At 51.2% G+C, this 12,544-nt stretch overlaps 1 protein-coding gene across 4 annotated transcripts in view; it reads left to right on the forward strand.

Annotated features, from left to right (window-relative positions):
- DENND2A (DENN domain containing 2A) overlaps window positions 1-12,544 on the forward strand; it is an 89,660-nt gene that overhangs the window by 46,514 nt on the left and 30,602 nt on the right. For 3 of the 4 annotated variants that reach the window (XM_037049064.1, XM_037049067.1, XM_037049065.1), the window contains exons 5-9: window positions 184-305; window positions 8,079-8,279; window positions 10,029-10,122; window positions 10,648-10,698; window positions 11,847-12,034. In XM_037049064.1, coding sequence (XP_036904959.1) covers window positions 184-305; window positions 8,079-8,279; window positions 10,029-10,122; window positions 10,648-10,698; window positions 11,847-12,034 — 656 coding nt within the window. The remainder of the gene's footprint in view (window positions 1-183; window positions 306-8,078; window positions 8,280-10,028; window positions 10,123-10,647; window positions 10,699-11,846; window positions 12,035-12,544) is intronic. The other variant, XM_037049066.1, reaches the window with a different exon arrangement.

Consider the following 12,544-nt stretch of genomic DNA (forward strand, 5'->3'; position numbering starts at 1 on the left):
ATTAATCTCAAACGTCTAAGAACAGGAGACAGGGTGACATTCAGGGTCTGTTACCAAGGGGAAAGATGGACAGCTAGCAAGACTTCAGAAAGCCCCACGAGGAGAGGCTGGAATGTTGGGTAGTTCCAGGGACGGAAGCTTCCTCAGTGTTCCCACCTCCTGACCCGCTGCCTTTGACCACAGATCCACCGATGAAGGAAAATCCTTATGAGGATGTTGAATTGCATGGTCGCTGCCTGGGAAAGAAGTGTGTCCTGAATTTTCCTGGTTCTCCCACCTCTTCCATCCCTGACACATCCACTAAGGTATGAGCCCCTAAGAGAGTGTCGGGGAACAAAGGGTCCCAGCCCCACGGCCTTGAGCAGCCTGGAGCTCTCGGTTACCCTGGAATGCCGGAGCACCTTTGCCCCCAGAGCACCCTCGCCCCCAGGCTCCCCGACGTGTACCGAGCTGCCTGCCCTCCTGCCTCCAGTTCTCCTGGAGCCCTCTGCTCGGCAGAGCTTCCTGAAGGGCCATTTCAGCCGCTGCGGCGTCAGAAACCTCCCCCACCTGTAAATGAGATGGTGTATAAGTGCAGAACCATTAAGAATAATGTCATAGTTACAGAACTGAAAGGCATGGTTCAGCAACAGTCTTTTTGTTGCATGCCACCATCTGTGGGATTTTTAATGGAAGAATATGCATATATGTACTCTGGTATGTTTGTGCCTGTGAAGGAAGACCTCTGTAAGGGTGCCTAAGACTGAGTACGGGGCACCCTGCGCTGCTGTCTGAGTGAGCACCTGGAGGTCAGGGTAGAAGCCCGACATTCCTTACAGAATATCCTCTCAAACCTTGCAAGTACGTACACGTAGATAATGTAACCATCTTAACAGACGTGATCGTTGCAGCCCATCGCCCATAGGACTGAATTCACATTCTTTACCAGAGCAAGGATTTCCTGCGTAACTGATGCCTGGGCACCCGCTGCTACCTCATTTCACACAGCTCTTGCGCGTGTGTAAGAGCTCCCTCCGACGGGAGCCTGCTGATTGCCCATCTGATGGGGCAGGTCCGGGATGGGCAGACTTTTTCTCTCTCGGGCCACAGGGTAAATACACAGTCTCTGCTGTGACTGCTCGGCACGGCCATTGGAACAGGACACAGCCACAGACACTGTGCCAGAGAGCGCAGCTGTGTTTCAGCAGCGCTTTATGGATCACTGAAATTGAATTTTGTATAGCTTTCGTGTGCTGTGAAATTATATATATATATATATATATATACACACTTCATATATATACCCACACACATTATACATACACTTTATATACAAATATATTTAAGCCTTTTAAAAATGTCAAAACCACCCTGGCTGGTGTGGCTCAGTGGATTGAGCATGGGATATGAACCAAAGGGTTGCCAGTTTGAATCCCAGTCTGGGCACATGCCTGGGTTGCAGGCCAGGTCCCCAGTGGGGGCCACATGAGAGGCAACCACACACTGATGTTTCTCTCCCTCTGTTTCTCCCTCCCTTCCGCTTTCTCTAAAAAAAAAAATGTCAAAACCGTTCTTAGCTCCTGGCCAAATATGGCCCATAGATAGATGGAAATTTGCTCGCCACTGCACTAGGCCATCCCTCCCTGTGCCCTTGGCTCTTACCTGAACCTCTCCCCCACCCTTTAAGGTTGCTTAGTCGTACCTCCCTCAGGAAGCTTCCAGGCTATCCCAGACCCTGGGGGCCCTTCCATGCTGCTTGCCTGCAGCATTCGGTGGGGACAAGCCTTCATCTTGCACCAGACTGTGGATACTGCTTGATGGTATCGCTTACTGTGGCGATTTGAAGTCTCATTTCAGTCCTGTGCTGTAGCTTAAAAACGTCATCCCAACTGCATTGTAAATTCCTCAAGGTCAGTGAGTACACTGTTTCTTTGTGTCTCCCGTAAGTAGCAGTTACACAGTTACATAGCATTTAGGTGTTGACAAAATTGTAAAGGGAGCCGCACTCTGGCTGCAAGTGTTGGTGTGACCCCGCCTCAAGGGTGTGTTTCCAGCCGAAGTGAAGCAGCCTCGCCCCTCTCCCGGGCCCCCAGGCGAGGGCAGCCTCTGCCATCAGGTGGGCATGTGGGGTCAGCACACGAGGTGCACCTTTTGTGCTTGACAGTCACAAAGGGGATCTTCGGGGGGGGCACCATTCTCCCTGAAGAGAGTTGAAGGTGGAACCTGGCACACATGGTGGACCGTACAGACCCAAAGCAAGTGGCACAGCGCTTGTGGGGACGAGTTGACTCCTGTTTTCTCCTCCCGTGGAAGGGAGTGTGGTCTGAATGATCAGAGACCGCCATGGAATGCGCTTTGTTTTCGTTGGAGTATGGACGTCGTCCACACTTGGGAACCCTCAGGGAAGGCTGCCGCCCAAGCCTGCCCCTTCACATCTCACTCAGCACGGCCCACCTTCCACTCCGTGTGGAGAGTGAGCCACGCGGCCTCTTGGGGGCGAGTAAACTGCCTGTGCAGAGCAGCTCTGCGTGCAGAACGGGCGCCGCTCCCTGAGGCCAGAAAAGAAAGGCTTAGCTCTTCCCGTCCCCTTCCTGCCAGACTAGGACAGTGCAGGTCCTCTGTCCCCAGATTCGCGAAACAAGTAGGCAGCCGAGTGAGTGAGAACTCGGAGGCTGAGAGGCAGCTCCCCTGCTGGAGGGTGACCAGTTGCCCGGTGCGCATGTCCGACTGCCACTGAGCCTCTCGGGCTCAGGGGCATCCAACCTTTTGGCACCTCTGGGCCACAATGGAAGAAGAAGAGTTGTCTTGGGCCACACAGCAACTACACTGTGACACATAATCACAAAAAAAATCTCATAATGTTTTAAGTAAATTTACGATTTTATGTTGGGCCGCATTCACAGCCATCCTGGGTGGCATGTGGCCCGCAGGACACAGGTTGGACACCCCTGTCAGCAGACTGCCATGGGCTCTGTGTCCATGCGCCTTCCTCTCCTCTCCCACATCTGGGAGTCTGGTTTGTGCCCCCATTCTGGGCAGCTGCAGACTCCTCCACTTCCTCTGTGGAGCTCCTTGAATATTCATGCCACATCTGGGCTGCATCTGGGACCTCAGAACTCGCTGAAGCGGTCCCTCTGTGCGCCCCCCCACCAGCCAGAGAAAGATCCTGAGTGATAATTCATCATTTTATTGAAATGTCAGTGCATCACATTACATTGGGATTTTCACCTTATTAGTTGGTCCCAGCAGAAAGGGAAGGGTCCTCTGTGCAGACTTGCCCTAGAAAGGAGCAGACGCCCAGCTGAGGGCAGATGCTAGTACAGTGCAAAGTCCTGAGCAGGGACTTGTTCTTTTCCTGCTCCGGGTGACCTACCACCCCACACCTCCAACACACAGCGAACGTGGTGGGAGCTGATGTTTACAAGAAGGGCGATCTCGAAGGCTAATGTGAGATCTTCTTCTTTATGTAATGACCCCAACAGGAGAAGTGTATCACTAACCAGCATTCTTGGTTGCCTGGATAGCCCCCCACACCACCCCCCACCGACAGATCGTACATCGCTTGGCCGTGGTTACGGAGAGGCAGCACCCTGCGGGGGTGCAGGTTCGAGAGCCTGACCGCCTCCGTCCAGAATCCACGTTGGCCTCGTGTTAGCTGGGGGACTTGAGCGGAAGGGTCTCATTGCAGTGTGTTTCTTTTTTCATTGGTAAAATAGGGCTGGTAATGATAGTACACTCCTCTTCGGGGTCTGTGAAAGTTCATCAAATTAATACTTGTAAACCGCTTAGATTACTGTCTGCAAGACAAACACTATGTTTGCTAAATGCATGGAGAAACACTTTTCAGTGTATGTTTTTTTAAAGATAACCTTATTCTTAGAAAGTAGAAATACGTTCTCATAAGAAGTTTTTAAATACTGAAAAGTGTAATTAAGAAAACAAAACTCATTTACAGTAGACTTTTGTTTTTTCTTTATTCTCACGTATTTTCTTTTTCCTGTAATAGATTGTTATTATCTGTGCGTGTGTATGTTTGCGTGTTTTTATAGGTCTTTTTAAAAATTGCATGCAATCCCATACCCAAACACGCTGGTTCATTTCCTCTTAGGCTATCTCACGCTGTATGTGTGTGAGTGTGTGTACGTTAAAAAAAAGCTTTGGGATTATATTGCATAAATAGTTTGCTGCTCTTTCATACGCAATGACCGTGACTATTTCTCCATGCCATTAATTTCTTTTAAAAAACAATTTGTATTTCCTGAGGGATAGTCCCTCATTTCAGTGTCACGTGATCTCCCTCGGGGAGGCAGACAGCTTCCTTGCAGCCCAGCCCCCTCGGCCCAGGTGCCCGGGCCAGGGTTCATCACAGCTGGTCTCTAGAAATAACCCAGGAGGTTTCAAAAGGGGGTCCTTGTCTGCCCTACCGTTTTGGACCACAGATCTTTTTGTAGGACCACTGCGAATCCAAAGTCTGTAAGGTTAGGGAGCCTATGGGCTCTGCCACCGGGCTAGTCCCTCCACAGAGGCCACTCCGTAGAGACAGTGGCCCCGGGCACATCGTTTGCAGGGCGTGCTGCTCTGATCAAAACCTGGAGCCCTCCGTGGACCACAGTCATCCCCAGGTCCTATAGTGAGCCAGCCCCCTTTTGTCCGTAGTTCACACGGAGCAAACTGCTTCTGGTCCCCTGGTTTTGTAAGTAAAGTTTCACTGAAACACGTCCACACTGGTTTTCTCACGCCTTGTCTGTGGCTGCTCTTGCACTAAAATGGCAGAGTTGAGTAGTTGTAACAGACAGGATGGCCCACAAAGCCTAAAATATTTACTTGCTGGCCTTCAAGAAAAAGCTGGCTGACCCCTGCCAAGTCCAAGATTTATACCCTCACTTTCCATGGCTCCCACGGGCAACTGGGTGTCTTCACCGGTGCATTGTCCCCTCGAAGGCTCCCCTTGGTCTGTCTGCTCCTCCTCACTCCATGCCGGTTCTCTGGCTGTGCTGCAGACTCGGTAATGCTCTCCCCACCGCCCACCGAGTCCTCTTGTCACTGGCTCAGCCGCCACTGAAATTCCGCCCCTTCCTGGAAGCCCCCTGGACACGTGCACTGTTTTGGGTGCCCTGGCGCGCCCCGGGCCCCTTCCTCCAGCAGTGTGGCCACTGGGAGGTGCAGCCCACACACCACCTCCCATCTCACACTCTTTAGAAAACCCAGTGCCGTGTTTCATTCCTTTCCGCTTTCTCTCTTGTCAGACCTGTCCACACGTCAGAGGTTCTCTGAACAGACTCTACACAATCTATCTAATGAAAATAGATAATCTGCTTTTTGCCAACAATTTGATAGGAGATTCCAGTGCAGTGAAAGAATTGGGGCCGTTTCTTTGGATTCCATTGCAGATGGAATTTGGTCTCTAAGAAGGGTCGTTATTATTTCCTGCTCTTTTGTTGGCTTAATCATTATGATACCCATAGTGAGCAAACCAGGCAGCCTCTTGGTCGGCTCAGAACCGGCAGTGCCAAGCCATTGGTTGCTCCCTGTAGAACACAGCAAACCACGGCAGCAGGCCAGGTGAGGAGGCCAGGGGCCTTCACTCCTGCAGGCTGTAAGGAGAAGAGGGCCTGGAGTTACCGTCACACACTCCTGGGAGCTAAACAGGAGTAGAGAAATCAGTGGAACAAACTACGCCTGTTCTGTGAGAGTTTTAAGATGTGATGAGTGTGGGCTTAGAAAGTGATAGAAAAAGAAAGGCTCATTTATTTAATGAAACAGGGATAAGTTAGCCTGGGGAAAAATCAACCTACACTAATATACAATAAAATAAATTATGGACGGATTAATGAACACATTGTGTTCAAAATAAACTGAGGAAAATCCAGAAAAAATGGAATTAAGTATTTATTAAACCTCTAAAAAGGTGTAGATTTCCTAGGCAAAGGTTAAATACCTCACAAAGGAAAAGATGAACAGATTTGCAGATATAAAAGTGTTATGTGAAAAATACCAAATAACCAAAATAAAAATATAAATGAGCCACACGGGAAAAACACACTTGCAGCAAAACTGACAAATATTTAATATCTGATCTATACAGGAAGCTCATCCAAATTAATAAGAGAAACACTGGGATCCCAAAAGATAAATAGTATACTAAAGAAAATGCAGTTTACACACTAAAGTATGAAATAAGTCAGTGTCATAAGAGGAAGAAAGAGAAACAACTTATATTGAATGCCTATCGTGTATTAGGTCCTCTGCTAGGTGCCTCATCTAATCCATTAATTTTAAAAAGAAACTTTGCAGCTACATTTACAGTATAAAATATGAGTCTTGGAAGTACCTTTAGAAAACATATAGTCAAAGTAATTAATATTTTTTATGTTTTACATATTTTCCTTCGTGTGTGTGTGTGTGTGTGTGTTTTGATTGTATGTATTTATTTACTTTTAGAGAGAGGAAGGGAGGGAGTAGGACAGGGAGAGAGACATCCATCAGTTGCCTCTCGCACACCCGCTCCTGGGGACCTGGCCCACAACCCAGGCATGTGCCCCGACTGGGAGTGGAACTGGCGATCTTTCAGTTCTCAGGCCAGCACTCGGTCCACTGAGCCACACCAGCCAGGGCTAATATTTGTTATTTTATTGAATAGTTAGTACATTCATGTGGTTCAAAATTTAAGGAGTATAAAAGATGAACAGTGAACAGTCTTCCTCTCACCCAGATCCTCTGTTTCTCTGCCCTGGAGCAACCACTGTTAGGTTCTTGTGCGTCCTTCCAGAACTACACATGCACCAGTGGGATAGCTCCTTCAAACACACACGCACACACACGGATATCAGCACACCATACACTTTGCTTTTCATGCTTCACAGTACATAGCAGAGGGAGCCTTCCACATCCGAACACTAGGGTTTGTTACACCTCAATTGTATCCCACCGTGTGGATGTGCTGTGATTTATTTGACCGGCCTCTGCTGACAGACACTGAGGTCGTTGCCATTCTTGTGTGTTTACTCAGGATCGTGGCGCAGCACACAGCGTACTTCGCACAGTGCAGCTTTCCCGGTACAATGTAGCTGCGCCCGCAGGAGCTCATCAGTACCGCAGATCCCTGGGGGTGGATTCCTGGGGGAAGGGACATTTGCCAGCGTTTGTGCCGACACTGCCAGAGTGTCCTTCATGGGGTTGTGCCAATTTGCAGTCCCCCTAACAGTGCGTGGAAGTGTGAGCATAACCAGTTTCCCTCGCTGGCACCAGCTCAGCGAATTACATCGTTTTGTCTTTGCTGCTCTCTTTGAGTGAAAAATGTTTCTTCAATGGCGTTTTAATTTTCTTTTATAAGTGAAACCTTTATATTTCTTACGAATCATTGTATTTTTCTACATATTTTTCATTCTTTTGCCTTTCTTTTGACTTGTTATCCTCTCATTTGTTTGTAGTATGCATTAAAAAAATGAGCTCTGTGAATTACACGAAATGTTTTATCAGGGTTTTTTTTTTAAGATCTTTTAAATTTATTTTTTAGAGAGAGGGGGAGGAAGGGAGAAAGAGAGGGAGAGAACCATCATATCAGTTGCTTCTTTGCATGTCCCCATGTGGGAGCCTGGCCCGCAACCCAGGTGTGTGCCCTGACCAGGAATCAAACTGGTCTGCAAGATGACGCCCGCCCCCTGAGCTACACGGGTCAGGGTGTTTTACCCATTGTTTTGTTTGCCTTTTGACCTTAAAGCAACTGAGGCCCAGAGACATGAAATTCCTTGTATAGGAGTCATTTAGCTTGCCAGGGGCAAGGTCAAAGGTAGGCCTAGGGCATGTACTGGCTTGTACGCAGAGTGGCTTGGATTGTCAGAAAGCCTTCTCTGTAAGGTGGTTGAGCCAGGTGAGTTCCCACTTGTCTAGAAGAGGGAGTGCAGATTGCGTCCTTTGTCAGGCTAACTTCCCATAATTGGATGGTAAGTGTTAATGTGCACCTGTTTGCACAAATCCACATCCCCATCCCAGCCCAGCTCCCCTTCTCCAGCTCATGGTCTCCGTCACCAGCACCACCATTGACTCCCGGTCAGTCCCCTGTGTATTCACACACCTTCTTTATTCTTTCCCCCTCACAGCAGTTATTGTCCAAACCTGCTTTTTTCCGGCAAAATTCAGAGAGGAGGAACTTCAAGCTGCTGGACACTAGGAAGCTGAATCGGGATGGAATGGGGTCCCCTTCCAAACTCAGCCCCCCCTCGACCCCCAGCAGCCCCGATGACACTTTCTTTAATCTTGGAGACCCACCGAATGGCAGGAAGAAGAGAAAGATACCCAAGGTAAGGCCTGTGACAAACTTCAATGTCAGCTGTGCCCCCACCCCCACCGAGGAAGGCTGCAGAGGTGCCTGGGCAGAGACCGCCACTGCGCCCACTGCAGCCTGCTTCCTCACAGGCCTGGGGGGCCGGGGAAGCCAGCAGGGTGGGATGTCTTGTGGCCCCAAAGCCTCCCACCTCACCACCCTTCTCCCAGCCTCAGCGACTCCCCTGATCCCAGGCAGTGTTTGCAGCACCCAGCCTCCGAAGGCCACGTGGTCCCCCTGCACGGCCTCAAGCAGTAGCTCCGTCTGCCTGCTCTGGATCAGACCATGCATCTGCTGCAGGGGCAGCTCTGCGCAGAGCCTGGGCTCTGAGGCAGGAGTTATCCAAATACACCTTTCCTGGCTCTTTTTTTCCCCTTAAGATTTTATTTATTTTTAGAGGGAGGGGAAGGAAGGGAGAAAAAGAGGGAGAGAAACATCAATGTGAGAGAGAAGTGTCAACTGGTTGCCAATTGTAAACACCCTTACTGGGCACTAAAGCTGTAACCCAGGCACGTGCCCTGACTGGGAATCAAACAGGCGACCTTCTGCTTTGCGGGACGATGCCCAACCCACTAAGCCATGCCAGTCGGTGTTTTTTTAAATGAAAAGGGACAAAGATTTATTGACTGGTGTGTATGCGGCTCCCCCTTGTTCCTGACCTGAGATAGAGTGAGAGCCTCCTCTGGCACGTGGCCACTCTGCTCACGGAGCACCCCTGCATCAACACCCCTGCACCGGCTCATGTGGTTGTTACGGATGCACCTCGGTCCTCCCTGAGAGCTCGTGAACTCTTGGAGAGCAGGCGCCTTCCCCTACAGCTGTTTCTCCCTCACAGCTCCTGGCAGAATCTCGTGCACAGCATAGGTGCTTTGTATTCAATCAAGAAATTCACAAATATTTACCGAGTCCCTACTGTGTGCCAGGCGCTGTTCCTTCCCACGCAGGGGCTGTTACAGCACAGACAAAAGTCCCCGCCCACGTGGAGCTTACCTTCTGTGTTCATTGTGTTTGAGTAAGTGGAAGGGTGTTAACTACCCCATAACTGTCTGCTTTCTAGTTATTTTTGGATGTTTAGGGGGTAGATTTTGAATGGGTTTAAAATTTCCCTCCTCTCCAAAAGACAATTTAACCTAGCAACCCATTTGTTTACTTACCATACTCATAGTTTCAAAACTGTGGTAAAATATGCATAACATCAAACTTGTCATTGGAACCGTTTTTAAGTGTGTGGTTTGGTGGCGTTACATGCACTGCTCTGCAGCGCTCACCAGCATCCCCCATCCCCCCCAGAACGTCTCGTCTCCCCAGACTGGAACTGGGAGTCCGCCAACACTGACTCACTAACTCCCCATCTCCCATCTCCAGCAGCCACCATTCTCCTTCCTGTCGCTGCGAACTTGCCTGTGCTCGTACTTCATATAAGTGGAGTCATGCAATATTTGTTCTTTTGTGATTGGCTTCTTTCATTTAGCGCAGTGTCCTCAACGTTTATTCATGTTAGACAGTAAGTCAGAGTTTTCCTCCTTTCTGGGCTGAATAATATTCCCTTGTGTGTGCGTACCACAGTGTGTCCGTCCATGCTTCCATCAGTGCTCGGGGAACAGTCTCCTCCCCGCCCTCTTTGAAGGCCCTCCCTCATCCTGGAAGAGCACAGGGGGTGAAGGACCCCCACTGCGCATGGGGAGGTGGCCGCTAACACTGGTGTTTTCCTCTCGGTGTCTGGCAGCTGGTAGTGCGAATCAATGCCATCTACGAGGCTCGGAGGGGGAAGAAGCGGGTGAAGAGGCTGTCCCAGTCCATGGAGAGCAACTCGGGAAAAGGTGGGAGCACCCCGCACGGTCCCTCCCCGCCCCGGCGTCTGAACACAGGTTCTTCCTGGGAGCAGATAGCTGTTGCCTCGGGTCGGCTCACCCAGGAGAACAAGCTGGCGCTTTGTCAGTGTCTCCAGTGTCCCCAGGACAGTCCAACAGGCAGGGGCGCAGCTTGGTGGCATGTCCTCGGCTCCTCTCTCCCTGACCCTCCATCCAGTGAGCCCAGGGCAGCAAGCTCTGACCTAACATGGGAGCACCCTGCTTTGCTCAGCATGCGTACGAGGGGCCAGTATCTGCTGCTATAATTTGATGTAGGTGCTATCTATCTAGGGCCAAATGAATTTGGAAATAGATTTAGTTAGACATGGCTTGTCTATTCCATTTAAATAGACCAAAAGGGTCATTTAAATAGCCCTTCTGAACTAGAAATCTTGGTTTTGTGCTATGTCATATAAAAAGTTCCTGCCTCAGAAAAACTCACATTCTTTTCTTTCCTTCCCTTTCCTCCCCTTCCCCCCTCCCTTCATCATCTAGTGACAGATGAGAACAGTGAGTCTGACAGTGACACGGAGGAGAAGCTGAAAGGTAGGACCAGTTGCCGTGCAGGGCGCGTGCAGGTGACGGGGGGAGCTGCAGGCATGGCCCTGACCCCTTCACGGGAGAGACGGGACGGCGCAGCGCTGCACAAGCTTGTCTTCGAGGCGTGAATGTGAACGTCTCAAGGGACGGGGAGCCCACGGGATGCCCAGAGGCAGATCAGTCCTCGGCACCAGAATGGGCCTGATCCACGCCGGAGATCTGGTGACTGCACCTGCGGGGACCCGCTCCTTCCCAGTATCTCCGTCACGTCAGGCGTGGTTCACACCTGCATGATGTGCGACACTGCCAGCCTGCGACTCCAGACACCTGGGGCTTTGGCCCCGCTTCTGCGAAAATGGCCGTGTGCCCTGGAGAAACTCACTGAAGATCTCAGGGCCCCTAGTTCCTCTTCTGTCGTGTGACGTCAGTGACATGATTGCCCCCTGTGGATCGCAGTGTGGTGATTTAGGTCAGGTTCAGTGGGTTCTCTGCAATTTCTCAGACCCCAGGTGGAAGCTAAAGAAAGCTGTAGGCCAGGCCTGCCTGGCAGGGCGATGAGGCCCGTCCACCCGGCGGCCCTGCCCCTGGAATGCCGCGGCTCGATCCCATTGCTCAGAGTGGTGGCCGGAGAGAAAGCAGGTGGGGGCCCTCAAGTGAGTTCGGTCTCTGCTGGCTGAGTCACACAGGATGTTTACAAAGGCTCCAGAAGCTCTAGCGTTGGGGTTTAGTCACATCCCACGATGTGAAGAACGAGGAAAAGGAGTGAGGAGGGGAGTCAGCGTCCCCACCTTGCCTGACAGAGGGACACAGGTGACAGTCCAGGCCCTGAGAGCAAATCCGGGGTGGACAGCAAATCCGGGGCGGACACCAAGCCCAGACAGCAAATCTGGGGCAGAGCCGAGGCCTCCAGTTCCATGCGGCTGCATCCTCTTAGCCTGGCCACCTGGCAAATGTGGCTCCTCCCAGAATTTTGGCAAGGATCCCCAAGAAAGAGTTCATACTAATTTGTTAAATGTGGAGACACTTCTTTAGGGTTGGAAAAAGCACTTTGAGCTGGAAGCTGCACCACCTGTTGCAGCCCTGTGCACGTCAGAGAGTGGGTCGTTTTCAGGCCCCCTCCCACCCCTCTTTCTGTCTCCTCTCTGGCTTCCCAGCTCACAGCCAGCGCCTGGTCAATGTGAAGTCCCGCCTGAAGCAGGCTCCGAGATACCCACCGCTCGACCGGGAGCTTGTCGCATACCAGGAGAGGCAGCTCTTCGAGTACTTTGTGGTGGTGTCACTGCACAAGAAGCAGGCCGGGGCCGCCTACGTGCCGGAGGTCACCCAGCAGTTCCCTCTGAAGGTACAGCAGGGCCTGCCAGTGTGTTACGGGACAGGGACCTGGCGCTGGGCGGGTCTGCCTGGGGCAGCGGCAGTGCGTGGGTTCTCGACTTTGTGCGGGAGAGATGTCACAACACCAGTGCAGGTGACCATGAGGGTATGTTTACTAGAGCTGGGGACAGTGAAACAAGGAAAGTCTGAGTATAGGAGAAGCAACAGGAGAGCCCCGGCGGGGCTGCCTCAGCTCCCTGGGAAGTCAGAGAAGAGGGGGCCTTGGGGGCAGCTTCAGGGGGTCAGCCTGGGACGGGCTGCGCTGCCCACTGCTCCCCTGGCTGCAAGTCTCAGGGGACCCTTAGAGTTTAGGAGATGTGTGCCTGTGGGGGAAGAAGTGGGGGAAGGGAGTGGCAGGGCTGCTCCCTGCAGGGAGAGCGTGCACATTCTGGTTCCTTTGTCTTGAGTTTGTGTGTCTCTCTCTCTTGCTGGTGGGAACCCTGAGGGAGGTCTCAGGGAGGGTTTCAGCAGGATGTTCATC

This window comes from Sturnira hondurensis, unplaced genomic scaffold (assembly GCF_014824575.4).
Source record: "Sturnira hondurensis isolate 20B ecotype Veracruz unplaced genomic scaffold, ASM1482457v3 Scaffold0006437, whole genome shotgun sequence".
NCBI classification, from domain to species: Eukaryota; Metazoa; Chordata; class Mammalia; order Chiroptera; family Phyllostomidae; genus Sturnira; species Sturnira hondurensis.